The 27,677-nt window shown below is 41.3% G+C and overlaps 4 protein-coding genes across 9 annotated transcripts in view; 2 read left to right on the top strand and 2 right to left on the bottom strand.

Moving 5' to 3' along the window:
- The first annotated feature begins 5 nt into the window (after positions 1 to 5).
- On the top strand, positions 6 to 2,553 carry TIMM8B (translocase of inner mitochondrial membrane 8 homolog B). The gene is made up of 2 exons (XM_059707876.1): positions 6 to 162; positions 1,755 to 2,553. The coding sequence occupies exons 1-2, from the start codon at positions 79 to 81 to the stop codon at positions 1,920 to 1,922; spliced, it is 252 nt and encodes an 83-aa protein (XP_059563859.1). The 5' UTR covers positions 6 to 78; the 3' UTR covers positions 1,923 to 2,553.
- NKAPD1 (NKAP domain containing 1) lies at positions 2,319 to 15,517 on the bottom strand. 5 transcript variants are annotated; one of them, XM_059707869.1, is made up of 6 exons: positions 15,381 to 15,517; positions 14,188 to 14,264; positions 9,410 to 9,510; positions 6,911 to 7,060; positions 5,754 to 5,807; positions 2,319 to 4,687 (listed from the first exon to the last, which is right to left on the bottom strand). In XM_059707869.1, the coding sequence occupies exons 2-6, from the start codon at positions 14,254 to 14,256 to the stop codon at positions 4,195 to 4,197; spliced, it is 867 nt and encodes a 288-aa protein (XP_059563852.1). In that variant the 5' UTR covers positions 14,257 to 14,264; positions 15,381 to 15,517; the 3' UTR covers positions 2,319 to 4,194. The 5 variants fall into 5 exon arrangements, with proteins under 5 accessions (XP_059563852.1, XP_059563851.1, XP_059563855.1 ...); XM_059707868.1 differs by lacking the exon at positions 15,381 to 15,517 and adding an exon at positions 14,847 to 15,047; XM_059707872.1 differs by lacking the exon at positions 15,381 to 15,517 and adding an exon at positions 13,312 to 13,430 and having other exon boundaries at positions 14,188 to 14,244.
- A 97-nt stretch (positions 15,518 to 15,614) lies between these two features.
- Positions 15,615 to 23,712, top strand: PIH1D2 (PIH1 domain containing 2). 2 transcript variants are annotated; one of them, XM_059707865.1, is made up of 7 exons: positions 15,615 to 15,745; positions 16,955 to 17,157; positions 17,731 to 17,854; positions 18,526 to 18,771; positions 19,124 to 19,389; positions 21,675 to 21,803; positions 23,474 to 23,712. In XM_059707865.1, exons 2-7 carry the CDS (start codon positions 16,981 to 16,983, stop codon positions 23,630 to 23,632), a joined length of 1,101 nt encoding a protein of 366 aa, XP_059563848.1. In that variant the 5' UTR covers positions 15,615 to 15,745; positions 16,955 to 16,980; the 3' UTR covers positions 23,633 to 23,712. The 2 variants fall into 2 exon arrangements, with proteins under 2 accessions (XP_059563848.1, XP_059563850.1); XM_059707867.1 differs by lacking the exon at positions 23,474 to 23,712 and having other exon boundaries at positions 21,675 to 21,816.
- An 871-nt stretch (positions 23,713 to 24,583) lies between these two features.
- DLAT (dihydrolipoamide S-acetyltransferase) overlaps positions 24,584 to 27,677 on the bottom strand; it is a 32,938-nt gene continuing 29,844 nt past the window's right edge. The window contains exon 14 of the mRNA XM_059707864.1: positions 24,584 to 27,343. Within this exon, the coding sequence (XP_059563847.1) occupies positions 27,214 to 27,343 (130 nt within the window). The 3' untranslated portion in view covers positions 24,584 to 27,213. The remainder of the gene's footprint in view (positions 27,344 to 27,677) is intronic.

Raw genomic sequence — 27,677 nt, 5'->3', positions numbered from 1 at the left:
TTGGGAGCCGGGAGTCGGTGTGCGGCCGCCGCACATGCGCACAAACGTGACCGGAAGTCCGGAGCCCCGAGGCGGACAATGGCGGAGCTGGGAGAGGCCGACGAAGCGGAATTGCAGCGCCTGGTGGCGGCCGAGCAGCAGAAGGCGCAGTTCACCGCACAGGTGCGGGACAGGGACCAGGGAGAAGAGAAACGCGGCTGCAGTCCAGGCCCCAGGCGGCCGCGGGGAGGTCGCCCGATGTCCCTGCCAGGCCCGGTTCCCTCGCAAGAGAAACGAGTGGCGGCACCCCTGCCGCTGGGGCGCGGCGGTGCCCAGGGGCCGTTAAGCAAGCCCCGTTGGGGAAAGTAGGTGTGAAGCAGAAAAGAAAGATTTGGTCAGCGCGAGGGTCCGGGAGCCGAGCTGGGCGGCGAGCCCTCTGGGCTGACGTTCGGGAGATGCAGGTTCTAATCGTGCCTCTGCCGCTGACGCGCCACGTGCCTCCAGGCGGACACCCAGCCACTGCGCGTCTCGGTTTCGCGGTCGCCCGGTCCCTTACTGCGCTGTGAGGACCAGGCGCGATAATGTATTTGGAAGCGGTAGAACCTTATTGGGGGGTAATCAGCCTGCAAGAGCTGTGGAGCTCGTTCGGCACGGAACCCGGCCCGGTGCCGCATTAGCCGCGTTACTTAGGGCTGATTACCTACCGCCTCTTCAGCGAAGGTGACAAGTCGTCTTCTATTACCGCAGAAAGGATTGACTGAGTGCCTAGTTCTCAGCCTCCCCAAATAGTGAACTCTTGGTAAATGGTATTTTTCTCTCCTCTCCGCCACCCCCCCACCACCACCCTGGTTAGAAATCTTTGAGTCCTGAACGTTATGAAAGTGCATACATCTTCTGTGCCTGTATGTGCATTTTTCTGGAGAGTGGATCCATTGGATTCTCAAAAAGGTTAAGAACCCAAGAAGGGATAGATTTAGAATGATACAGGTGCAGTGGTTTGGGGAATTAATTGGTACCATACCTTCTCAACTTACACTGGTGCTAGTTTGGGATTTTTTTTTTTTTTTTAAAGGTAAGTAATCCTGCCTGAAAATTTACATTCTGATTGAGGACTTGACACAAGTAGAAAATAATAGACAGTGGCCTTCAGGCAAGTAAGAATGCGAACTGTTTTGAAGAATTGGTGAAATCTTTAGGGAGGGCCTTCAAGTATATTGAGAGTCAAGTTGAGCCCTAGCCAGTGTAGCTCAGTTAGAGCCTCAGCCCTCACACAGAGGGTTCGATTCCTGGTACCTGGGTTGTAGGTTTGATCCCCAGCCCAGTCGGGAATAGTGGGGGAGGCAACCCCCACTTCCAGTCTCTCTAATGGAAAAAAATATCGTCAGGTGAGGATTAACAACAAAAAAAGAGTCAAGTTGGGTATGCTGTGGGCCTCATTGAAACCATAGGGGTGGGGGTTAAATAAGGGAGTGCCCTGAGTAGCTAACAGAGAAACTGATGATTAAGCAAACACAGGTGACTTGATGGAAAGTATTTTGTAATTACCGAAGAGAAAAATAGAAAAAGAGAGGATAAAAGAATTGTTGCAATGTAGAGCTGAGGGTCTGGACCATATTGGGGACAGTAGGAAGTGAGGAAAGAGGAGAGTCCATGGTTTGTTGATTGAAAGAATGTTTTAATTAGGTGACAGAAAATGAAAATGGGAAGGAAATAAGAAAATTGGCAGGTAGACTTATATACAGGCCCTAATGGTTACTGCTTTTCTTTCCTCTCAGGTGCACCACTTCATGGAGCTATGTTGGGATAAATGTGTGGAAAAGCCAGGGAATCGCCTAGACTCTCGTACTGAAAATTGTCTCTCTAGCTGTGTGGACCGCTTCATTGACACTACTCTCGCCATCACCAGTCGTTTTGCCCAGATTGTACAGAAAGGAGGGCAGTAGGCCATTCCCTAGGAGAATGACAGAAGCAGCAAAGGACTTGTCATTAAGCAGATTGAAGGGCCAGTAAGGGAAAGTTGTCAACCCACTGTCAGGTCAACTTCAGGCTATTACCAAGCATGTTGGTGCTAAAAAGTAACAGATCGAAAATTCAAAAGTGAAATTTATTTATTTGGAATTCAGAAACTCCACATTGTATCACAACAATTATTCAATAAATGTGAGTTCTCCGACTCTATTTTTAAAATCCCATTTTAGGATTTAATAAGATCTCTGATTGGCAGAAACACTAGGACTGAATGTGTTCCAGGGCTAGTAGTGCAAATGGTATTTAAGGGGCTGGAAGAAACATCAGAGCCTTAGCCTAAGGCATAGAAGAAAATTTAGGGTTGAGAAAGGTGAAGAACAGAAAACAGCTTTATTGCTTATACATGACCAAGAAAAGGTAAACATGGCAAAAAACAAAACAAGCAAGATGTGTATTCATTGGGAAAGAGAAGTCTGCTACTGTGGGAGGAAGGGAAGGTCAAGACCCAAACAGAACCAACTTCCTGGAGATGCCTTGTCCCACTCACCCATTCTCCTGAGTCTGCTGAGACTCAGTACTTTTATAGCACAGAAACAATGTTTGAAACCAAAACAAAAGTGAACACTCCCTCCAACAAAGATTTCACTTGCTCCAAGAACAAAACTGCTTTAGGTTAAGAGGTAGTAATTATAGACTGCTCTTCCTCTCTTGGGTCCCTACTAATCCCAAAGGTAAAAATATACACCACTGAACATTGACAGTTGAGTACCAAAGTGTTAATGTTTCAAATAAATAGCCCCAAAGGTAGCACCTGCTTGTAATTGGGATCAGGAACCTCTAGCCAACCATGTACTTCATGACCAAATATTTTGTGAACAACTGTCTGTAAAGACAGATTTAGCAGAACTATAAAATTTACCACCTCGTGGAATGATGTCAGTTATATTCTATTGCTGGTGTCCTATAATGTCATATCGCCATGAAGTATTTGCATATTACATATGGGGTTCAAAGGAAGGCCAGAGAGGTTAACTTACCTACTCCAGACCACACAACCAATTAGTGGCAGAACCAAGACGAGTTTTCAAGCTTTTCACTCAGCCCATGAAGTGACAACTAGGAAAAACAATATGTCAATCTTCTGCCATAATGAAAAAATCAATGTGTTCTGCCAGCCTTCTTTCAGTGTTATTTTCTCATGAATTAACATGGTAGGGATTACACATATAGCAAAAGGGAATAATATGGTCTCTGCTTAGTGCTTTAATCCAAAGGCAAGCTGGAAAAGAAGTAGATATGTCCCTGAGAAGTCTTTCATTTTGGATTTGATTCAACCTAGTTTCAGGGAAAATCTAAAGTTCATTAATAGATTTCAAAATGAACAAGGAAGACACTTAAATGGCAGATGCTGCCCTGAAGCCCGTTCAGAGCCCATTAAATGACTGACTCCTAATTCTTCCCCATTTGTTAAGGATGTAACCGAAAAGAAGTAATTTTTGAACACAAGTCCATTTAGGCAATATACAGCAATGGAACTAGAAAACCATTTACTATCCATAAAGAATTTAAAAAGAAAAAAGACATTTACTATCCAATTACCATGTTTATGGGTATACTGAATATAGCTACAGTCCCTGTCCAGCAGGAAAATTTAACAAAAAACGCTAGTCTCTGCTGATAACAGCTGTCTATGGATGTTGTAAAGGTAAAATATTGGTTCTTATGCTCATTTCCCCATTAAATAAAAGACCAGACCAATGGGGCCAAAATACAGAAAGATCAAAGCACCAAGGCTGAGACAAAGTGGCACCTGCAATATAAACCAAACAAGAGCAACTGGATGTTCCCTTAGCATACATTCCGCACAGCACTGGTTCCAATCTGCCTCGTGATCCTAGCCTTCACTTTCCCCAAACTCAACATTCTAACTGGTATACCCAGGTCATTATTGGATTCTGCCTCCTGGGTCCTTCAATTTGCTGTATATACACTCTACGCTAAATGTAATTAACTGCAAAAAAATAATCTCTTCAAGAAACCTTCATAACAAAATACCAGATTCCCTATTAACAATAAGAGGATCAAGTTTAACAGGCCAAAAGAGAAGACAAGTCTGTCAGGTGTACACAGACGGCACAGGACAACTCCACCCTCAGGCCCCCTGTGCTGCTCAAGAGTCATGTCAAAGCCCCAAGGTGCAAGAGCTGTCAATATCCAAGTCAGTGGGAACTGAAGACTGTTTCTCATTTAGTCATCCTCCGAACTCTCAGCAGACCTTTCATCTGTAGCCACTTTCCAATTTGTACGTTTGTTTGTTTTTGTCCTCTCCTGTATTTCATTGCTAACTACAGGGATACTGACTTTATCTTTTTTTTCCCTTTTGGTTTTCTTAGTGTCTCTTTCCTCAGAACTGCTGGATGCTGAGTCATCAGACTGAGAAGTGTCACTTTCTGCCTCTAAAACGAGAGCAGACTTTTTGAGAGACTTTTTCCTTGATTTTTTCTTACGCTTATGTGGTTGTTTCCTGGTACTAGAAGCCCCAGTTTCTTCTGAGAACTCGTTTGAGGAATCTGCTGTTATATCTGTGACTTCCTTTTTGCTTTTCTTCTGTTTTTTGTGTGACTTCTTTTTCTGCTTTTTTTTGTGAGATTTCTTTGATTTCTTGTGTTTGTGAGATTCATGGGTAGATGATTTTACCTGGGGAGATCTCTTTTTCCCATTGGTAATATCTTGATGATCACTAATAAAAAAGAGAAACACCTTTACTATAGAAAATAAAAATATTTTAATATTCTTCATTCCAGATAGAAAGTTATGGTTAACATCTAAATTTTAAAACAGCTTTGACTTAGGGTTACTATGAGACTTAATAACTCTGAGTTTTTCCTCATCTTTAAAATGAAGATAAAAATTCTAATCTGTAAAACAACACTAAAACCATTAAAAATCACTGGACTCAGGGAAAAAAAAAGTATATTAAGATCTGCTTATCACTAGTATTAGCAACACTGGGCATTATAAAAAATATTTTTTTGCCAATCCGATAGGTAGAAAACTTTTGTTTAAAATTATATAAGAATTTTTGCTGAGACCGGTTTGGCTCAGTGGATAGAACGTCGGCTTGCGGACTGAAAGGTCCCGGGTTCGATTCCGGTCAGGGGCATGTACCTGGGTTGCGGGCACATCCCCAGTGGGAGATGTGCAGGAGGCAGCTGATCGATGTTTCTCTCTCATCGATGTTTCTAACTATCTCTCTCCCTTCCTCTCTGTAAAAAATCAATAAAATATATAAAAATAAATAAATAAATAAATAAAATTATATAAGAATTTTTAATTTGAAAAAATTCTAATCTGCCATACTGAATTACTGTATGGGACACTAGATATAAAGACCTAAGTGCTATACTCCTGGCCATTGTGACTCGGTTGGTTGGGCGCCCTCTCATGCACCAAGAGGTTACCAGTTTGATTCCCAGTCAGGGCACATGCCCAGGGTTGCGGGCTTGATCCCCAGTACAGGGCATGCAGGAGGCAGCTGATGGATGTTTCTCTCCTTTCCCTTCCTCTCTCTCTCAAATCAATAAAAACATTTTAAAAAAAACACAAGTGCTATAGATATGTCAAACATCAATCAGGGAAAGGCAAAATACCTATCGCCTTCCATCTAAATTGCCAATTATGCTTTGGTTACATTTTTAATGGCAAATGTTACATGCTTTGTAAAAACTGCGCTTAAACTCAAATTACAGTTCAGACTTTGTACTAAGCTTAGTTTCTAACTTTTCCAGTAAGCCTATTTGTCTTACCTGTCTGTTTCAAATTCTTCAGGGTATAACTCTTTATAACCACTGTGACCCCATCTGTAAGATGACATTTTATTATACATATTGTTAAAGCAGTGCATATGCTTTTGAAAATTAAATCAGACAGACTTAGGAATGCATGCACACAGACATACACACAGAACAAAAAAAATAGAGATACGGTAAAGCCAACCCCACACAGCCCAGTAATCTTAGTTGGCTATTTTTCTGTGCTGCACACTATTATTTCAGACACAAATAATTCCTTTGTCCATTTGTAAGAAAACTTGCCATTCTCTTCCTTAAGAAAACTTACAATCTGCTCTTTAGCTGTGGAGTACTTCTCCAAAAACACTTCATAACATAATGTCTACCCTGGTACAATTTTTTAAAAATAACTATTGAGCCCTAGCTGGTTTGGCTCAGTGGATAGAGCATCGGCCTGTGGACTGAAAGGTCCCAGGTTCAGTTTCGGTCAAGGGCACATGCCCAGGTTGTGGGCTCAATCCCCAGTAGGGGGCGTGCAGGAAGCAGCCGATAAATAATTCTCATCATTGACTGATGTTTCTATCTCTCTCTCCCTTATTCTCTGAAATCAATAAAAATATATCTTTAAAAAATAGTAATAACTTGAAATATAATTCATAAAGTGTGCAAGTCAGTGGCTTTTAGTATAATCAGAGTTGTACAACCATCACCATTATCTTACTTCAGAACATTTTCATCACCCCAAAAAGAAACTGCATTAGCAGTCACTCTCCATTCCTCCCTCTCCTGTAGCTCATAACAACCACTTATCTACTTTCTGTCTCTATGGCTTTGCCTATTCTAGACATATATAAATAGGATCATATAACAAATGGCCTTTTACGTCTGGCTCTTTTCACCTACCAGCATATTTTCAAGGTTCATCCATATTGTAGTATGTTTTCAGTACTTTATGCCTTTTACAGCCAGATAACATTCCATTACTTGTTCCATATACCACATTTTGTTTATTCATTCGTCAGCTAAGACATTTGGGTTTCCACTTTTTTTGCCACACTGAATAATTATGCTGTGAACATTTGTGTACAAGTTTTTGTAGAGATAATTAAGTTTGTAAAGTTCACATTCTCATGCCAAATATCATTAATGGCCACAAGAATTTAGTCACAAACCTGTCTGGCATGTTAGCTTCATAATCATACAACTTCTTGTTCCAGGATTTAGCCTTAAGAAAATCATCTTCCAGTGCCTCAGAAATTTCATTCCTTGGCCTCCAATTGTCTCTTTGACTTTCTTCATCAAAACCGTCACTACGCATCCGGCTAGATGAGGAAACAGAAGGATTTTTAGATTTAGAAGCAATCTGTGAAGCTACTTTATGGAACATCATGCACAAAACTCATTGAACAAGCTACTAGCAAGAGGGAAAACAAAACAACCTGATACTGTTTTTTTAAATCATGTAAAAAGACATGATCTATTCCTCTCTGTAAATTTGTACAGTTGTCCAATGAGAATCTGACCATTATTACCCACCCTATTGAACTTCTGGACTGTGGTACGCTGTAGTTCACTCACTAATTCTCAACTAGGAGGGCATGCAAAGTGGGAAGCGGAGCATAATCACAGCTGGGGACATTGCAAACTATCCTAGATTCTATATATACACTCCCTTCCTGGAGAACCAGCACCTTGCTGTAGTGAGGTCACAGTAACAATGGGAATAAGTCCCTAACCCATGAGTACGTTGGGGTAGAAAATCAGTTGAAAACAATTGACTCAGCCCGTACTTACAATATCCACTAACCAGTCACTAAAGCTAGCTAATTGGTTATCAAAAATGTTTCAGGGTTCCTATGTGTCAGGTACTGTTCTAGCCACTGAGAATATAATGCAAATGAGACAATCAGAATCCCTGCCCTTAAAGAGATTGTGTTTGAAGATTTATTCACCATGAAAGGTATTAATAATAGTCCACTCAAGAAAAACAAGCTCTGGCTGGTTTGGCTCAGTGAATAGAGCATCAGCCTGCAGATGGAGGGGGCAGATGGAAGGGTCCAGGGTTCGCTTCCAGTCAAGGGTACATGCCCGGGTTGTGGACTTGATCCCCAGTAGGGGGCATGCAGGAGGCAGCCGATCAATGATTCTCTCTCATCATTGATGTTTCTCTCTCTCTCTCCCCCTCTCCCTTCCTCTCTGAAAACAATAAAAATATATGTATTTTTAATTTTTTCAAAAAAGAACAATATTCTGGCCCTGGCCAGTTGGTCAGTGGTTAGAGCATTGACCCACAGACAAGGGTGGCTGGTTCAATTCCGGTCAAGGGCAAGTACCTTGATTGCAGATTCGATCCCCAGCATTGGTTAGGGTGTGTGGGGGATGCAACCAATCAATGTGTCTCTCTCACATCGCTGTTTCTCTCTGTGTGTCTCTCCCCCTCCCTTCCACTCTCTATAAATCAATGGAAAAAATATCCTTGGGGTGAGGATCAACAAAAAACAAAAAAGAACAATATTTTGTTCCTGGAGGTACCACTGGAAACTGAACAACCAACACAAAATAAATCATCATCTGCACTAACAGTCCTTCTAAATTCTCAAAGAACCATCAGAGAAAAAAACAAACTGAAAAATATATTTATTTTTATGTTGAAACTCTGCTTTCTTTACCATGGATACTCTGCATACTTTCTTGTCTAAAGCCATTTACACAAAGCCAGTCATACTCCAAAGTCCACGTACTCTGCAGACACATTCACTCTCCTTAAATATCTCACTATTAACACATTGCGGACCAGTAGTTTTATTGCTAGCTTTACCCAGTGGCCAGATAAGTTTCTATTGAACAAGTACAAAAAAAACACATTTTACATAAATGTTAAAGGCACACTTTAAAATTAAATACCCATTGCATTTTGAAGTTATTAATTACATGTTCTTACAAGATAATATCTTTTTAATAACGTGATTGGCCACAAACCTTAGAACAGAAAACACGAGAATTCTCGTGATCCGTCCGCAATGTGGTAACTATTCCCATGGTGGCTTTAGAATCAGCATTACTACTTTGAGTCATTTTTCATACACACAGCTGTACACCAATAGGCACAGGAGGCCCAACAGATGTTCATAATACTCAGACATTCCTATACCACTACAGGTATGACAATTAAGCCTGCACAATCCCTTATATTAACTCTCAAATTAATAAGAAGGTAATGTGAAAGACTGTGATTTGGTGAAGATAGAGAGTAGATGGGGTAAAGAAGAGGCTTAGAGATAAAAGTTTAAAAATTAAAAAAAGGCTGGGAGAGAGAATGAAAGACTAATAATGGAAAGGAGTATATGATCAGCTAAGCGACCATAGATACAAATAGAAAATCTAAGATTAAAAGATATCAGATAAGGTCAGAATCCATAGAATCCTTAATGTTTACAATTGTTCAAGGTAGACTTAAAATTCTCTATTGCAAATGAGTACAAAGAGTGGGACCATATGCATGATAGCCATTATTACCTTTATACTTGGGTCTAGGTTTATGAAAGAGGGAATGCTTAAGGACTCACAAAACTGAATCCATGTATCTTTAGCATACCAAAATGATTTTAAACAAAAAGTTGATGATTTTGAATAAGATGAGAATTATTTTGGTTCTCAGAGCTCCACTTCACCTTGAACTGCTGGGCAACATTTTCCTTTTGTTCCCCCGGTAAGCATCTTCCATCTGTTTCTCCAGTTCTCTTATTTTCCACATATCTGATTCCTCCTGAATCTAGATTTTTTTTTTTTAAAGGAAAGAAATTAAAATAAGTTACTGAAAATAACACTTTACATCACAAAAAAGTAACTAAAAATATAGACTGCACTAATTATGGGATTTTAGACTGGGTTATGATCAAGTACCTGGGAAATTCTGGTTTTTCAATGTGATTAAACAATCCAACCCAGTAAATCAAATATGTAGAATTCTGCAGCATCAGAATTTTTTAACCCTTGCATAGACACACTTAGAATCTTATCAATTTTTTAATTATGTTGCAATTACCAAATGATAATCCTTTATGTTTCTAAAATGCTTTATCATTTTAAATGTATCATCTCAATTGAACCTTAAGCAATCTTATGAGGAAAGCAAAGCAAGATGCCATTATTATATTCTACTGAGAAGAAACAAAAGCTCAGAAATTTTACCCAAGTCAAAAAGCTAGTAAAGATGGGTCTTTAAACTTTCAGGCTAAGTTCCTTTTCACAACATTCTAATTTTTACTAAAAACAAAATAAAAAGACATGAGAATTGCTAGGGAATTTCTAGAGAGTCAGATTACAACTGACCAAAAAATAAGAATATGTTTTATTTCTAAATCCTCCTATTGCCCTAGCCAGTTTGGCTCAATGCATAGAGCAATGGCCTGCGGACCGAAGGGTCACAGGTTTGATTCCATTCACAGGCATGTACCTTGGCTGTAGCTCCTCCCCAGTCCCAGTCCTGGTCAGGGCACGAGCAGGAGGCAACCAATCAATGTGTTTATCTCACATCAATATTTCTCTCTGTCTTTCTCTCTCTCTTCCACTCTTTCTGAAAATCAATGGAAAAATATCCTCAGGTGAGAATTAAAAATAATAATAATAAATAAAGTTTCATAAATTGCCTTAACAAAGTATTTAAAAATAAATAATCCTATAATATTTTGTTAAATCTGTGCTACATTATCTTTTTTAGCCACCACTTTCAAATCTAAGTTCACCTTTCAACTAGGGGTGATTGAAGGCAATTGCAGAGGCCACTTAGGTAAGTTATAACCTCACTCACAATCAAATTATCAGGTAACATTAGAGTAATACCTTTTAAGATCAAACTAGGAATTACACAGTTCACCAAAGAAAACCAAACAGGGGTCCTTGGCCCTCTTTTCATTCTATGTGTTCTCCTAGGTGACCTCATCTACCTACTCTCATGACCTATGTCATTCCCTATATACCAATAATCCCCAAACCAAGAATCAACATTTCTCCTTTGCTCCAAGTCTGAATTCCCAACTGTTTGGACATCCTATAAGCTCCTCACCGTCCACATCTTCAAACCAAACTAACTACATTTCCCATCATGCTTGTCCCTTTTTTTTTTAATTTTTTTACATTTACAAATATTAAATTTATTATAATTAGAATGAATTTAATGGTTCTCAGATTTGGCCACCTTATAGATCAGTTTGAGAGGATTTTTAACAGAAAATGCACTGTAACTTGGTCAAATTACACATAAGAAAAAAAACTATAAAGAAAAGTAACACATCCCTCAGTTTCACATAATTAAAGGACAGGAGAAAGCATGCAAGCTACAGCATAGCTAAATTTACCAAACCAACCAAAGCCGGGGGGATTTTCTCTTCTGATTATGTGTCATAAAAACGTCCCCTGTCTTATACATACATGTATATGTTACATTCCATCACTGTAAAAAGTCCCCTTTGTGCCTCCCCTCCAGAAAGTTTCAGTCCAGTCCCCAAACTTGGACGGCGGCGCCCGTTCTCCGTCAGCAGCTGCTGCAGGTTCTCGGCGCGCAGCCGGTCCAGCTCCAGCTCCAGCTCCAGCTCCCGGACGCGCCGTCATCGCCGCGCCCAGCTGCTTGCTTTCCAGCCGCAACCGGTTGTTCTCGTCCTCCATGCGAGAGAGGCGCGTCTCCACTCCAGGTACTCCCTGAGGAGCTCCTGCTTGCTCATGTTCTGCAGGCTTTCCGCGTGGAACCGCTGTCCCTCTCCGAGAAGTCCCGCTGCGGAAACTCGCTGCCGTCTCCGCCCATCCCGTCGCTGCCCCCACCTCCCCACCCGCCTCTTCCATAAGCTCTTCGTCGCTGGTGTCCGATTTGGCCGCAGCCCGCTTGGGGTAGAAGCCGGTTTTGAGGTCTGGCTCCTCCTGGTCGTGATCATCCATGAGGAACTGCGTGGTGTTATAGGGCGCCACCGGCTGGCCCTTGGCGAACATCTCGGCTCGAACCCTCGAAGCTCGAAGACGCTGTTTCTCGTCGAACTTTCTCTTCTCCTCCCAAGTCAGCTTGGAGTACGGCTTCCAGTGCGGCTTCTTCTTGGAAGGGCGTCGCCTGTGTTTCTTCTTGCCCAGCTGTCTCTGCTGCTGTTTCCACGACTCCTCGCCTCCAGCGGCAGGAGCCCCCAACTTGTTGTCTTCGGAGTCAGGACACGGTTGGGTGAGTGGCTCGGTCTCGGGCCTCTGTTCCCCTCCCGCTGGCGGCGGGGCGTTCCGCCAGCGGACAAGTCATCTCCATTCTGCCCCTTTTCGTCCGCTTCCAGGCAGCGAGGTTCTGGACAGACCTGGGTTGGCAAAGGAGACGCTGGGGGTCCAGGCTCCCTTCCCCTCTGGCCCTGGACGGCCCCCCGGCTGGGGGAGCGCTCCTGCTTGCCACCTACTGTCGTCCTCGGGCACCGGCTCCTCTGCGCCCAGGGGCGGGTCGGGGTTCGCTCTTCGCTCTTCGTGGACAGCATCAGCACCTGCACGGTTGCCAGTTTGAGGCTGGTGCTGAAACGAGTGGCTCGGCCATGGCAACAAGAGTCCTCAAAGTTTGGAGAATTTTGGCTGCAAGTCCTTGAAGAAAAAAGAGGTTTTTCTTTTCTTGAAGATTCCACTTCGGTAATTCCTACGGTGATGCCTTCAGCCGGTCCTGTCAGCAAACTCCAATTGCAACTTGGGGGCGCTCAAGTCAGTAAAGGGTTAAGAGCCGTCACCGGGATCAGCTAAGCAGGTCCAAAGGGGTGCAGCAGCAGGAACAGCAGGTAATGTACAAGGGGGTCGCCTCAAGCCTCCCCGCAGAGCGCCCCCCACGATGGAGGAATTGGTGGGCTAGATGAGGTTAAGTCCAGTGGGTTAAACCCAGCCCGGAAGGGGTTAAAACTACCCGATGCCACTGCCTCTGAGGGGCTGGACCCACTAAGGGTTAAATCCCCTGCCGCAGAGCTCACAAGGGGTTAAGGTCCCAGAGCCGCCTCCTCCCACTTCCACGGGTGTCCGAGCTCCCAGGTCCTTAGGCCAGGCCGGAGCCTCATCCGAGGACAAACTCATCTCCCCTTTGGCTCAATGCTCTGCTCTGCCCAGTCCTCTCTTCCTCCTGCTCGGACAGCTTAGGACAGCTCTTCCCCTCCTCCCCCTCACTGCCCCTCCCAGCCTGCCTCCCCACCTGCCAACTTCCAACTGCTTACTTGTCCCTTTCTTTTGTTTCCTATCATCATTCTCCTAATCACACAAGATAGTAATATTTGATTCCATAATTATCACCACCATCCAATCAGTCACCAAGTTCTTTGGATTCTATCTCCTAAATTCCTCATCTTCATCCCTACAGTCACTGCTTTCATATGAACCCCCCTCATCATCTCTCACCTGGAAAACTGCAATTGCTTCCTAATTGGTCTCTCTACTGTTCACCCCATTTGATCCATCACCTATCCAATTAAAAAATCATATTTCTAAAATATAATCAAGTCACACTCAGCTTAAAAACATTTGATGGTTTCCCAGCCAGTGTGACTCAGTTGGCTGAACGTTGTCCCATGCACCAGGTCACCTGTTCAGTTCCCAGTCAGGGCACCTGCCCAAGTTGCAGGCTCAATCCCCAGCAGGAGGGGTGCAAGAGTCAGCCCATCCATGTTTCCCATAGATGTTTTTAGCTCTCCCTCTCCCTTCCTTCCTCTGAAATCAATAAAAACGTATTTTAAAAATAAAAATATATATATTTGATGGTTTATTTATTGCCTAGAGGAAAGAAATCTAATCTCCAACCACCATAATCCACGCTGGCCTCATCTTCTGTCACTAGCCCCCACATTCACTACTTTCTGGATGCACACAACTTCTTGCCATTCTCCATGCACTTTCTTACTGCCATATGTTAGCACATGATTTTCTCTCTGTACAGAATGATTTTTTACACCTGGAAATCTTGAACCTGTTCATCAAGAACTAGTTCAAGCCGAAACCGGTTTGGCTCAGTGGATAGAGCGTCGGCCTGCGGACTGAAAGGTCCCAGGTTCGATTCCGGTCAAGGGCATGGACCTGGGTTGCGGGCACATCCCCAGTAGGAGATGTGCAAGAGGCAGCTGATCGATGTTTCTCTCTCATCGATGTTTCTAACTCTCTATCTCTCTCCCTTCCTCTCTGTAAAAAATCAATAAAATATATTTTAAAAAAAAAGAACTAATTCAAATATCAGTGCCTCAAATACCACCCATTCTGAGAAGCCTTTCCTAATTCCCCAAGGCAGATTTCATTATTCCTTCCTTAGTGCACTAAAACATTTTACATGTCTCTATTTAGTAATTATCAAACTATATGGCAATTATCTATTTTATTCATCTTTGTATCTCCCAACAGTACCAAAACGATGCCTGCCACGCTGTGTGCCCTCATTAAGTGTTGAGGGTAACAGGGTTGTCCCTCTCACCTTATTGTGAGCATCTGTATGCCGGATGACATTCCTTAGGAGGACTTTCCCCAGTGGAACCCGGGACATTCTTCAATCTGAAATGAATCAATACACATTTAAAAATAAAAATTCCCTTTATTACCTTATATTTTTATTATAATACTATAAAGAAGCATGAGGTAAAGAAAAGATCACTTAGAACTCAGAAGTCTTGGGTAATAGTTTTTTCTTCAGCATCACAAGGGGGAAATTCCTGATCACAGAAATATGAGGATGAAAGGAGATAGTGCACAATGGAATTCTTTGGAAAGACACTATTTACTCCTCAAAATAACTCTGTGTTGTATGTATCTTCATTTCTAATTAGTAGATAAAATTCCCTCAAAGCCGTAACTTATCTCAGGCCACACAGTCCAATGCAAACGAGGTCCAGGTTAAAAATCAACTCTCCAATCTCACAGTTAGTTGGCGATGAAGCTATCATCTGGGTGTGAGACTATCGGGGGCCACAAATGTCAATAGTAACAAAAACATCCAATACAGAGACGCCCTAAATTCCTCCACTCGGGGAAAGTTTACTTTCTATTTTGTAGAGAAGCCTCCAAAAAAACAGACGACAGGGCTACTCCCTGTGTGGCTAGCAGGGGCTTTGTGCGACCACCCCACCGCTCACTCACCCCTCGATCCTGAGGAAATCGGGCATCTTGTTAGTGTGAGACGAAGAACCACTCCATTACAAGATCTCCTCCGACCCAGGCGGCCCAGGGGTCAGGGCTCAAAGGCAGCTCTGCAGCTTCACCCGAGTCCTTGGTGAAAACGCAGCCTTCCCACCGGTTATTCTGCCCTCGCCCGCGCCCCGGGCCCCGGCGGCCTTTCGCTCGGGCCGGACCCACGCCCGGGACCCGTGCGGCCGGAGGCCGGGGCTGCGCCGGCGCGGAGGCCGGGCGCCCGGGGCGGCTGGGGCATTCCCCGCTCACGCTCCTCGGGGGTGGGCCCGGGGACGGGGTCTCGCTCCCAAGGGGGACGCTGTGGGCTGGGCCCCAAGAAGTATCTAAAGTGCCTCAAGGGGGAGCTGAGGCTTCCAAGGGGAAGACAGAGAAAACACCCCCATCTTTGTCACCGGGAACCCCGCTCCCCAGCGGCCAAGAAGCTCCCGGTAACCTTCCCTCCACACGCCCTCCCCACACAAACACACACAAACACACCCATACCGTGCACCGCGGCCTCGCGTGGCGGGGGTGGGGGAAGGAAGAGGACTGGGAGAAAAGGGAGCGAGCTTCCCGTTCAGGCCGGAAGTCGTGCTCCCGGGAAATCCTTCCCACCCACAGGAGCTCGGAGACGTCCACAGGGAGGGTTTCCAGGCCTCTCCAGAGGTCGACCGGTGCCGAACGGCGGCGGGCGCCTTCCTGGGGAAGGGGGTCGGGCTCCGCTGGGAAGCGAGGCCCGCGGCGGAACGGGGAGACTCCGGAACTGGAAGTGGAAGGACCTTCTGCCGGGAGCTCTCCGGACTCAATTAGGTGCTACCCAGTCTGGTTACCCTGGTAACAGGCGTCGCGGTTTGTCAAGAAACGGAGAGGTGGGTTCGCAGACCTCTGGAATGGTTGCCCATTCGTTAAGTTTCCCTTTAGTCTCACCCTAATGTAGTGTTCGAAGAACCCAAACCTCCTCCTCCTCACTCGGTGGGTGCTCTGGGACTCCTTTTAGTTGGGGAGGAAGGTACGAGGGAACTAGTCTGAAGACAGAGAGGATATTATTACTGTCACATAGCACTGACCGAATGTTCCAGCCTCTCTACATTAGCTTCCTTAATCCTCACCGTAACCCCAGGAGATGGGTGCTATCGTCTTCATCTTGAGGAGAATAAACTGAGGCACAGACATACATTAATTGCTCATGGTCACACAGCCAGTAAGTGAGAGAGCTAAGATTGGAATCTAGGCAGAGTCCATGCCTTTTTTTTTTTTTTAATGTTTTTATTGATTTCAGAGAGACAGGAAGGAGGAGGGAGGGAGAGAACCATCGACGTGAGAGAGAAATATTTATCAGCCGCCTCCTGCCTGTGTACTAACGGAGAATCGAACCTACAACCTTTTGGTTTTTTGAGGGTTTTTTAAAAATATATTTTTATTGATTTCAGAGAGGACGGGAGGAGAGATAGAAACATCAGTTATGAGGGAGAATCATGGATGGGCTGCCGCCTGCACGGCCCTACTGGGGATCAAGCCAGCAACCCCGGCATGTGCCCTTTGACTGGAACCGAACCTGAGACCCTTGAGTCCACAGGCCGAGGCTCTATCCACTGAGCCAACCCAGATAGGGCCCTGCAACCTTTTGGTGCCTGGGACACCACTCAACCAACTGAGGCACACCAGCCAGAGCAAGTCCATGCTTTTAACTACTAAGCTATGCTGAGGATTGAGGAAGTCTGGCAATTCCCAGACTGGTTCCGGCACCAGTCAGCCAAAACCCAGGTGCTGGAAAAAGGAAACTACCTAGACGCACAGACTTCAATGAGTACTCTGGCCCCTCAGGGCTTGTAAGGATCTAGGGGAGGTAAGGCCTTATGATCTGAGAGGACAGCTTGAGATAAATTCTAAAAAGTGATACTAGATAATTCAAGAATAAGGAAAAGATAAAGTGGTGCTGATCCACGGTGTTTTAGGAACAGTTAAGGATAACAGCTAACTCCACCAAAACAATTCCTGACCTGCTCCTCCTCTCCCAAAAGAAGAAATGAGTCAATAGCTACACAAATTATTTTTACTTAAGTCATGTCTTTTCTCAGACTTAAGAGGCCTATTCACCTCAATCATGGAGTCATCCTCAAACGGTCTGCTTACCCAAGTTACTCAATTCTGGAACCTACTAGATGATCTGGCTGAAAGTAACCCTGAGAGCTACAAGAACTTCATTCAACAGCAGCTGAAAGAGGGCAAACAGCTTTGTGCTGCCCCAGAACCACAGCTCTGTCTACAAACAAGAATCCTGGTACGTAGAGTTGGTGCCCTTGGTGGGTGGTCCTGAGTGAAATGATCCTGCAATAACCAGAGAATAGCTTACCGTTAGCTATTGTTACTTTAACACTGAGGGAAACTGCCACTCTAAATGGAAAGTGAAATGTAGTGCAGAAGATTGCATTGAAGGAGTAAAAATGGGAAGTTCATATTTTATATATTTTGGAGATCTCAAAATGAGCCACTTTTTGGCTAGAATGAAAATAAAAGTAATATAATGATTTAATACAGAATCATAAAATTGGGGATTTTTCAAATAAAGAGAACTTAGGGGGGAGAAGTGGTGAAAGACGGTAAAAAAAAAAAATGGAACAGCTGCTTAGATCAATTCCCCCTACCTCCTCCCAGTTCCTCTGGGAGTAGCAACTGAATTCTTGATGAAGAGCTTTGGGAAAATCAGGTAACAGTATAATTTCTCAAACACAGTTTTAATACAAGTAATAATTTACTTGGAGCCTAAAATTCTCACTCTTCAAATTCTGTGAGGTGTTGCTTTTAGGAAATTATTTTTAAATATATTTGATATGCAAAATTATTTGATTTCTAGAAACCTAAAGAGAAAACACTTTTTATCAACCTATGTCAATGGAAAAGGATTCCAGCTCCCCAATCAATCACTCATCCAGTACCTCTGAGTGTTGGCAGACCAGAAGATATGTCTGAAACATCAGGTACATAGAATTATGGGACAGAAAACACATTTAAAAAATTTTACTGGGAATAACATGAACCAGATTTTACTTGGTAAAAGACAATACATGTAAAATATTTTATTTGGTTATAATGTAGCTAATGACTAATAAATATACCTTTATATAAAATGAATACTGTTGCCCGGCCAGCATAGCTCAGTGGTTGAGCATTGACCTATGAACCAGGAGGTCACAGTTCCATTCCCGGTCAGGGCACATGGGTTGCAGGCTCAATCCCCAGTGTGGGGTGTGAAGGAGGCAGCTAGCTGATCAATGATTCTCTCTCATCACTGATGTTTATATCTGTCTCTCCCACTTCCTTCCTTTTTGAAATCAATAAAAATATATTTAGAAAAAAACAAAGCAACTCATTTAAAAAGTTTTTATTACTGTTTGCCTAATAATATAAACTGTTTTTAACCCATATAAAATGCCAAGAAATGCCCTCATTGAAATTGTGTACATTAGCATCTTTATGATTGCTTCTGAAAAATATAGGAATAGAATTTATACTTTCTAGGTTTATCAGGATTATGGCTTAATATATTACCTGACAACATCATTCGTGAAACAGGTTGTCTTCATTTCACACCCTCTGAATCTCACGCACAAATGTTTATCTTTTTTTCTTTTCTTTTTTACACACACAGATGTTTACACGGTCATCGATGTTGCCTACAATCCTGATGTTCTCCAGGCAGCAGAAAAGGACCAAGTGAAAAGAGATCAGTTAATACAGATGGCCATGAAATGCGTTGAGGAACAACTCCAGGTCACTCTCTCACACGTTTACCATATTACCAAATTTAAAATAAAAGGAAGCATTCAAAGGATGAAACAAAACCTGATGGGAATCCAAACTGGCCCCACAGATTTAAAAGAAAAAATGAGAAAAGGTAAGTTAATGAATGTAAATGGAAAATTATACTGATTTAAAATTTTTGTATCCTGTGTGCATTTTGCAAACTGGAAATCTCAATTTTAAAAGATGAATAACTTAAAATAGAAAAAGATAAAGATTAGATATTAGAAATATTAGCATGTCCTTTAAGATTTTTAAATCCTGCAAACTTTTAAATCTTTTTGGTTTAAGATTCTTTTAAGATTCCCAAACTCAATTAGCTGCAGCTTTATCTGCCATCTTGGCTAGCACTACATATATTGCAGCTAGTAGCCTGATAGTACTGATAGTTGTTTATGTTGTTGATTAATTTTGTGATTTTATCCCCCCGCTTTTGTTCCATAAAGAACTAACCCTTGAGCAGATAAGAAGCAGTACTCTGAGCGATTCAGATCACTTCCCTCAACTTTTACTACCAAAAGACCAAGTTTCAAGCAAAAAAGGGTGCCTGATAGAAGAGATTTCCAGTACAGAGATCCAGGTGGAGATGAAGAGACCAGCCTATGAATTAAAAATTGTGGCAGATCAGAATGAGAAACCACTGAAAATTGAATTAAAAGTTGAATTACCTGGTGTTAATTCAGTATCTCTCTGTGACCTTAGTGTTTCTGAGGTAAGTTGAATAGATACTATTGTAAATTTTTATCAGTCAAGTCACTACGTTATGCTGTAGTAACTAACTCCACAATCGCAGTAACTTACAGTAATTTGCTCAGATTACATGTCAGGTAGGCCTGCTCTGCTCAAGAACCTTTTTTTGTTTTGTTTTGTTTTGTTAATCCTCACCCAAGGATATTTTTCCATTGATTTTTTTTAGAGAGAGTGAAAAGGAGGGGAGAGACAGGGAGAAACACTGATATAAGAGAGACACATGGATTGGTTGCCTCCGCATGCGCCCTGACCAGGGCTGGGGATGAAGCCTGCAACAGCAGTAGGGGCCCTTAACCAGAATCGAACCTGGGATCGTTCAGTCCAAGGGCTAACGCTCTATCCACTGAGTGAAACTGGCTAGGGCTCTGCTTGATAGATCTTACACATTTTAAGATACAGATGAAGAAGCAATTCCTATCTGGCCTATTTCATTCTCCTGGCAGAGGAAAATAGAAATGGCCAAACCATGCAATGGATCCTAAAACTTCCTCTCAGACATGGTATATATCACTTTTATTCACATCCTATTGGCTCAAGTAAGTCACTAGGCCAAGTCCTACATTGATAGGGCAGGAAGACTATTCTCAAGAGTCGTCACATGGATATACATAGAATCCTCTTTCAGAGTCAAATAATTGGCAACAATCCTATAGTCTACCACAGTCCACTCACTTCCTCACAAATATGTGTATCTTTCCCCAAGAAAGACACCTCCAATTTTAGTATCAGACTCCAAAGTACAGGATTTTGCCATCATAGTCTTCATTTTGCGCCTCTTGAACCAGACCTATGAATTGCAAGCACAAGTTATCTGTTCCCATAATCCCATACAAAGTTAAATGGGGAGAAGATAGCCACTATTAACAGTCTCAATTCAGAAATGGTAAAAATATGAGGCCCAAAGCAGTTACTGGTACACAGCAATGCTGACATCGTGGTAGACAGGTATTTTGAGGGTCTCTTTACCTGCATGTAGAGGATGTTCTCGCTTTAGGGCCATTACGGATACCTGTATTGCCTAGCCCCGTGGTCGGCAAACTGCGGCTCACGACCCACATGTGGCTCTTTGGCCCCTTGAGTGTGGCTCTTCCTAAGCCTTAGGAGTACCCTAATTAAGTCAATAACAATGTACCTACCTATATAATTTAAGTTTAAAAAATTTGGCTTTCAAAAGGAATTTCAACTGTTGTACTGTTGATATTTGGCTCCGCTAATGAGTTTGCCGACCACTGGCCTAGCCCCATGGTTTTTCATTACCTTCAGTTCCATTATTTGGGAGGTTCATGTAGGATGGACAATGTAGAATATGCCGTCCTTAGATGCTGAGCAATTTACTCAGCCTGCTTCATACCCATAGAATGTTTGGGGCCCAAAGATTATTTTTAATTAATTTTAGTCCAGGTTGGTAATATTTAATTGCACTCAGTGCTATACCCAACAAGTCTTTTTTAGACATGTCCATTTTCCAGTGGCTTGTCCTTTTTTACTTAATAGCTGTCATTTGAGTCAAATGTAAGGATTTATTGAGATCCACCTTAACCCAGGTAGAAATTTCAACAAAAGTATAAAGATTTGTGATTTAGTCTTTGCCTCTAGGCATCTTAATCAGCCTTCATTGGTTAAAAAATAATAACAACCTCAATTTTATCCTTTACTGGTTGAAAAAAAAAATTATTTGCATTTCTGTCAAGTCTTAGAACTTCTTGGCTCTGTATATCTTTCAACTCTGCAAACTGGTGAATTCTAGTCTTAAGTTCATCTCTTTTTGTCATACCTTGTTAAACGTAGCCCATAAAACCAATGCATGCCACCAAAATTTTATTTTACCACTTCTTTACCTAAAGTCACAAATTTACTAGGTAATTTGTCTTCCAAATTACTGTGATGGTTTTACTAAGGGCTTTACCACTATAAAACATGGATCAACCATCGTTCCAGTCTCGTGTTTCCTTGCTGTTTGCTGTCTGCTCCAAAATAGATTCATGTAATTTGGGATGACAACACCCATCTTCTGGTACTGCTCAGTTAACTTTTGATGTATTCGACAGAAATAACAAATCTTAAAAGCTCAGGGATTTACAACAGTAACGTTATTGCCCACTCCAAGTTAATGGCAATAAGTTGGGATCCTCTTCTTATGGAAAAGGAGTAAATAACGGAGAACAGAAATCCAACAACACTCATTTTAATCAGGAAATGCTTTCCTATTTTTATCTTTTAACATCTCTCTTGGTTTATTATTCTTAGAATGATTTATTGATTGAGGTCTCTGAGAAGTACCGATTGCATCTGAATCTTCCAGAATCTGTGGATACTGAAATGACTACAGCAAAATTTATCAAAGAGAAAGCTACATTGATCATCACAATGCCATTGGTGTAAGTCAAGAGCATTATTTGTTTTGGGTTTTCAGTGCTAACGTGATGTGAATTATAGGACCTTCATTATGGGTGAATCTTAAACACTAGTTTCCCGTTTTTTAAGAGTTCCTTTTAATGGAATGAGGTTTTCTCAACTGTTCTTTAAAAAAAAACACACACAAAAAAACAAAAAACACCTCGGTTTCTCCTCAAAAAAACTTGGCATCAAGCAACAATTACTAAAAATAGTATTGCCATGATATACTTTTTTTGAAGATATCTTAAGTAATACCATTTGGGAAAATTTTGTTTCCAAGTAACATGTAAGAATTCTATTTACTCGTTGGAAAAAAAAAATTGTCTCTAGTAAATTTTTGCATCAGAAACAAAACCCAGACTGTGCATGTTTTTTATTATCAAGAGGGATATAGTAGTAAAGTTTCCTCCAGCAATAACCACACAAGGCCAATTTAAGAATATGCAAACCTATGGTTCTGTGAACCTCTGTACTTCCATAAAACAGCTCTAGCAGGAATCCAAGCTACCCAGGCAGGACTTTTAATAGCACATACGGACTTTCCTTTGGATTAGTAACTGGACGTTATTGCACATAAGATGCAAAATACATTCAACTCTATTTTAAGAAAAAGGACAAGTGTCTTTGGGACAAGTGCCTTTCTCCTAAGAAAATAACTTTTTTTTTAAAATATATTTTAATGATTTTTTACAGAGAGGAAGGGAGAGAGATACAGAGTTAGAAACATCGATGAGAGAGAAACATCGATCAGCTGCCTCCTGCACATCTCCTACTGGGGATATGCCCGCAACCCAGGTACATGCCCTTGACCGGAATCGAACCTGGGACCTTTCAGTGCGCAGGCCAACGCTCTATCCACTGAGCCAAACCGGTTTTGGCGAAAATAACTTTTAAAAACTTGTTTTTATTGATTTCAGAAAGAAAGGGAGAGCAGTATCAGTGAGAATCATTGTTTGGCTACCTCCTGCATGCCCCCTACTGGGGATCGAGCCCAGAAACCTGGGAATGTGACCTGACCAGGAATCGAAACTGACCTCCTAGTTCATGGGCTGATACTCAACCACTGAGCCATACCAGCCAGGCCTAAGAAATTAATTTTTAAAAATACAGAGGTGATATACTTTTCAACTCCCATTCATCTAAGTTGTAAGATAGTTGTTCAATACAAATGTATCAACTTTCCAATTTATATCCAAAGCAATGCTCACATCAAACTATAAACATCCCTTAATTAACTTTTCTAGATATAACTTCGTGATTAGTTTCTAGTTCAACATAGTCTTTTTTTGTTGTTCCAAGTCCTCACCCCAGGAATTTTTTCCATTGATTTTGAGAGAATGGAAGGGAGGGGGAGAGACAAACATCAATGTCACATAGATTGGTTGCCTTCCCCACATGGCCCCAGGAATCAAGTCTGCAACTGTGATACACGCCCTTGACCAGAATCAAATGGGCACCCTTCAGCCCGCAGGCTGATGCTCTATCCACTGAGCCAAACTAGCCAGGGCTCAATATAAAGTCTTTAAATAAATTCTTTATTTATTTTAAAACTTTTTAACTTTAGAAACTATTATAGTTGTACTATAAATAATAGATGTTACATTTAAAAACATAATTTTCTTTTTTAAATATATTTTTATTGATTTTAGAAAGGAAGAGAGAGCGATAGAAACATCAATGATGAGAATCATTGCTCGGCTGCCTCCGGCATGCCCCCTACCAGGGGCTCCAGCTCGCAGCAAGCCGAGCAATGTGCCCTTGATTGGAATCAAACCCCAGACCCTTCAGTCCACAGGCCAACGCTCTAGCCACTGAAGCAAACCAGCTAGGGCAAAACATAATTTTCTTAAACCTAACCTGGATTTGAATCCTTCTAGCAATATGATAATTTATCATCTGAAAATGTTCTAGAATTGTATGATGTCCTAAAATCCCATAACCACATAGAAAGAACTAGTTGAATCTCTATTCTCATACTCTCGGCACATACTTATGTCAGCAGCTATGTATTTGTGTACTCGCTAATAAAATGCATATCAAGATCTAGCCAAAACCGGTTTGGCTCAGTGGATAGAGCATCGGCCTGCGGACTGAAGGGTCCCGAGTTCGATTCCGGACAGGGGCATATACCTTGGTTGCGGGTACATCCCCAGTGGGAGGTGTGCAGGAGGCAGCTGGTCGATGTTTCTCTTTCATCGATGTTTCTAACTCTCTGTCCCTCTCCCTTCCTCTCTGTAAAAAATCAGTAAAATATATTTAAAAAAAAAAAAAAAGATCTAACACACGTAAAAAAGAAGGAATTCTTACCATTTGCAACAGCATGGATGGAACTGGAGAGCATTATGCTAAGTGAAATAAGCCAGTCAATGAAAGAAAAATACCACATGATCTCACTCATTTATGGATAATAAAGACCATTATAAACTGATGGACAAAAATACAGAGGCAGAGCAGCATTGTACAGACTGTCAAACTACAGCAGGAAGGCCGGGGAGGGTTGGGGGTGGGGTAGAAACCAACTGAAGGACTTGTATGCATGCATATAAGCATAACCAATGGACACAAGACACTGGGGGGTAGGGGAGGCCAGGGGAAGGTCAAGCGGGGGGGAAAAAAAAGGAGACATATGTACTACTCTTCGTAATATTTTAAGCAATAAAACAAAAATTCAAGTTAAAAAAAAAAGATCTCACACACTTAATGTTTAAATGTTAATGTCCTAATTATCCCAAAATATTTTCACACATTATTTCAAGGGGTTTTTCTTTTTCTTTTCCATTTTTTATAAATGTTTTTATTGATTTCAGAGAGTAAGGGAGAGGGAGAGTTAGAAACATCAATGATGAGAATCAATCATCAATCGGCTGCCTCCTGCACATCTCCTACTAGGTGGGGATCGAGCCCAAAACCTGGGCATATGTCCTGACCAGGAATCAAACCGTGACCTCCTGGTTCATGGGTCGATGCTTAATCACTTAATCATACTGGTCAGGCCTTCAATGGATTTTATATTCATGAAAACATCACCTCCTTCTCCCTGCAAAAAAGCAAAACTTGGCCCAGGAAAAGCATTAACTTAAAATTAACTGTGGAGGTTAAATTTGAATCTTGCCAACATCTTTTTTCCTCAAAACTGGAAATTATTCAAGGTGGATGTTAATTATCCTTGTTTGGAAACTAGATTTTTCTATAAACTTGGTTTTAGATCAACTATCAGTAGTGATCATTTCCCATGTATTCCAGGGCTTGCGTACAGGTGATGAGTACTCCTTGCAACACATTCCTGTCAACCCCTCTTGTAGACAATGCCCCGAGACACCATAACTACATTCACACAAACCTCAGGATTGGAGTTAAGTATCTAACAGAGCCAGACCACACTTTCATCTTGCTATGTGCCATATCCCAACATGAGGTCTTCAGTAACTCCTTGAGCTTACAGTATTAGATTATACCCTTCTGAACTGAGTCCTGATTTTATCAATTTTATAAAGTCAAAATGTATCTGTATTAAGAGCTTATACATACATTAGCTGTCCCTGCACTTAACCACTTAATGTGAAAATCAATTACCTACAGGTCAAAAATTAGATCAGACACATTGAAAACATAATTTCACTTTTAAACAATCTAATTTGAACCAAACCACTTTTTCTAACTTTTACTCTTTCAATTTTGGTAAGATACATAGACTGAATCCAGATTTAGATTACAGGCCAGATTAATTTTTAATTCAGATCAATTTTTATTAGAAGGCAACTTTTAATTTTTTCTTTAAAGGGAACAAAAGAGCCATAAACATTAGCAAATAATGAATTATCTCTGAAGTTTCATGTGTTTGAACCAGATGTGGCTCATACTGATGATGGTCCCTGTGAGACGCTTGTTCCTTCTGCATAATCTTCAGTTCAAGCTATAATTACCAATTACTGTATGTTTTCATAACTGTACAAGGGAAATATTTATGGAATAGATGGAGTGTCACTGTGCACCATGTAATAATGAACATTTAGAAATAGATTCAACAACGAAAGACCTAAATTTCAGAGGATAGCTCCACATACTACATACAAGGAAGCACTAGTCAGATTAATTTTAAATAGTCAAACAATTTCAAATATTTATTAAAGCACATCAATTCAATAAAAAGCCTGGAATTGTGATAATGTTCCCAATTCATTTTTATTATCTTGAACCTCACCCCAGTCCCTGCTCAGAAGGCAAAATGGGAAAAAATATTTAGGCTGATAAGGTAGTATGCAACCTAAATAATTATTTTCTCTCCAATAGGATTTTAGGGCTTTTTTTATTTTACACGAGTCAACACTGGGGTGGAAAAACAAAGGACACTGTAACACACATTTAAGTTTTTCCTCTTTCCAAATAGAAATGACCATTTTGTTGTGGTCATCATCTTTTATATTCTAAACTGTTCACCAATGTATCTCTCTCCCTCTTCAGACAGAACTTGTTGATATACATACAGACTTTGGCACATATCTTGCTAGAAATCATATGTTATATATGTATACGTATTCCAGTTTCCCAAAGTTATCTGAGTAGTAAATTCTGGTAATTAAGTTCATTTGCAAGTAACCTCCAGTTGATATTGGAGGAAAAATTCTTTCACAACTTCTCTGTAAAATTCTATAAGCATATTCTTTTATTTGGAGGTAACTGTAGAATTTTGCTCAGAATTATACATTTAAATTGTTTAAACACCCACACAAATTCTCATTTATGCCAAGCAGCTGGTTTATATTTCTATCTCATCTCAAGGGGGAACCACCTTTTTAGGATACATAAAAAAATAAACATAGAACAGTGGTTGAAGAAATCTAAGAAAATGTTGACTTTTAAAGTTTCACTTATTTTCTTTGAAGTTTTCTACTTTTCCCATCCATGATAAAACCAAGATCATATAACAGAAAAATTTTAATTAGGGTTAAGTTACAACATCACACTTCGATTCAAACCTTTTCTCCAAGAGAGTTAATTTTCCTGATTTTTCTTCAAATATAAGGAAAACATTTGAGGCAATTAAATCTCAAAATCTCATGGTTTCATCCAGGTTATTTGAATATACCTGACTCATTCTACCTCTACATTTCCCAGTGGAAGTACTTATCACCAAAGTGCTATGCTGCATGTCCCTTGCCTACGAGTACACAGCTTAAAAGCCGGTATTTACTAAATGTGCACAATATTTGGGTGTAACTGGCATTTTAAAAGATAACATAATGACCATTACAAATAACTTAACTGGACAGACTAAAAAACAACTGGTTAGCTTTAAAGTAAAAAGAAACACCTATTTAATAACATATTTATATCTTGATAAGAATGAACCAATGTAACTTGGGAAAGTCTGTAGAAATTCTTGGGTTAATTATAACAACATGGTGATAGGTTTTTCAAGGTACTTTCTAAACTCAGCAAGCCACTGGGCTCCAACTGCTCCATCCACAACCCGATGATCACAACTGAGTGTAACAGACATCATGCTGGCCACATCAAATCTAGAAAAAGATAAAAACATTATTAGGTATTCTAGAAGCAATCACTGATTGTAGCCAGTAACCAGCTCAAATGCCAACTCTGACCCTATAATCCCAACCAGGTAACATTATTTTTGACCTATTGTTCATGTCCTATATATTTCCAGACCAAATAGCTTGAAGAAACAGACCAAACAGCCATCTGGAGCATGGACAGGCAAACTAAAACCCCGCAGGCCAAATCCCACCAAATGGAGTTTACAGGAATTCACTTACATAGTACCTATATGGCTGCTTTCACACTACAGTGGCAGAGTACTTGCAACAGAGACCATATGACCCACAAAGCCTAAAT

The sequence above is a fragment of the Myotis daubentonii genome, chromosome 9, assembly GCF_963259705.1.
Source record: "Myotis daubentonii chromosome 9, mMyoDau2.1, whole genome shotgun sequence".
In the NCBI taxonomy this organism is placed as follows: domain Eukaryota; kingdom Metazoa; phylum Chordata; class Mammalia; order Chiroptera; family Vespertilionidae; genus Myotis; species Myotis daubentonii.
This window is presented reverse-complemented; position numbering and strand designations above follow the sequence as displayed.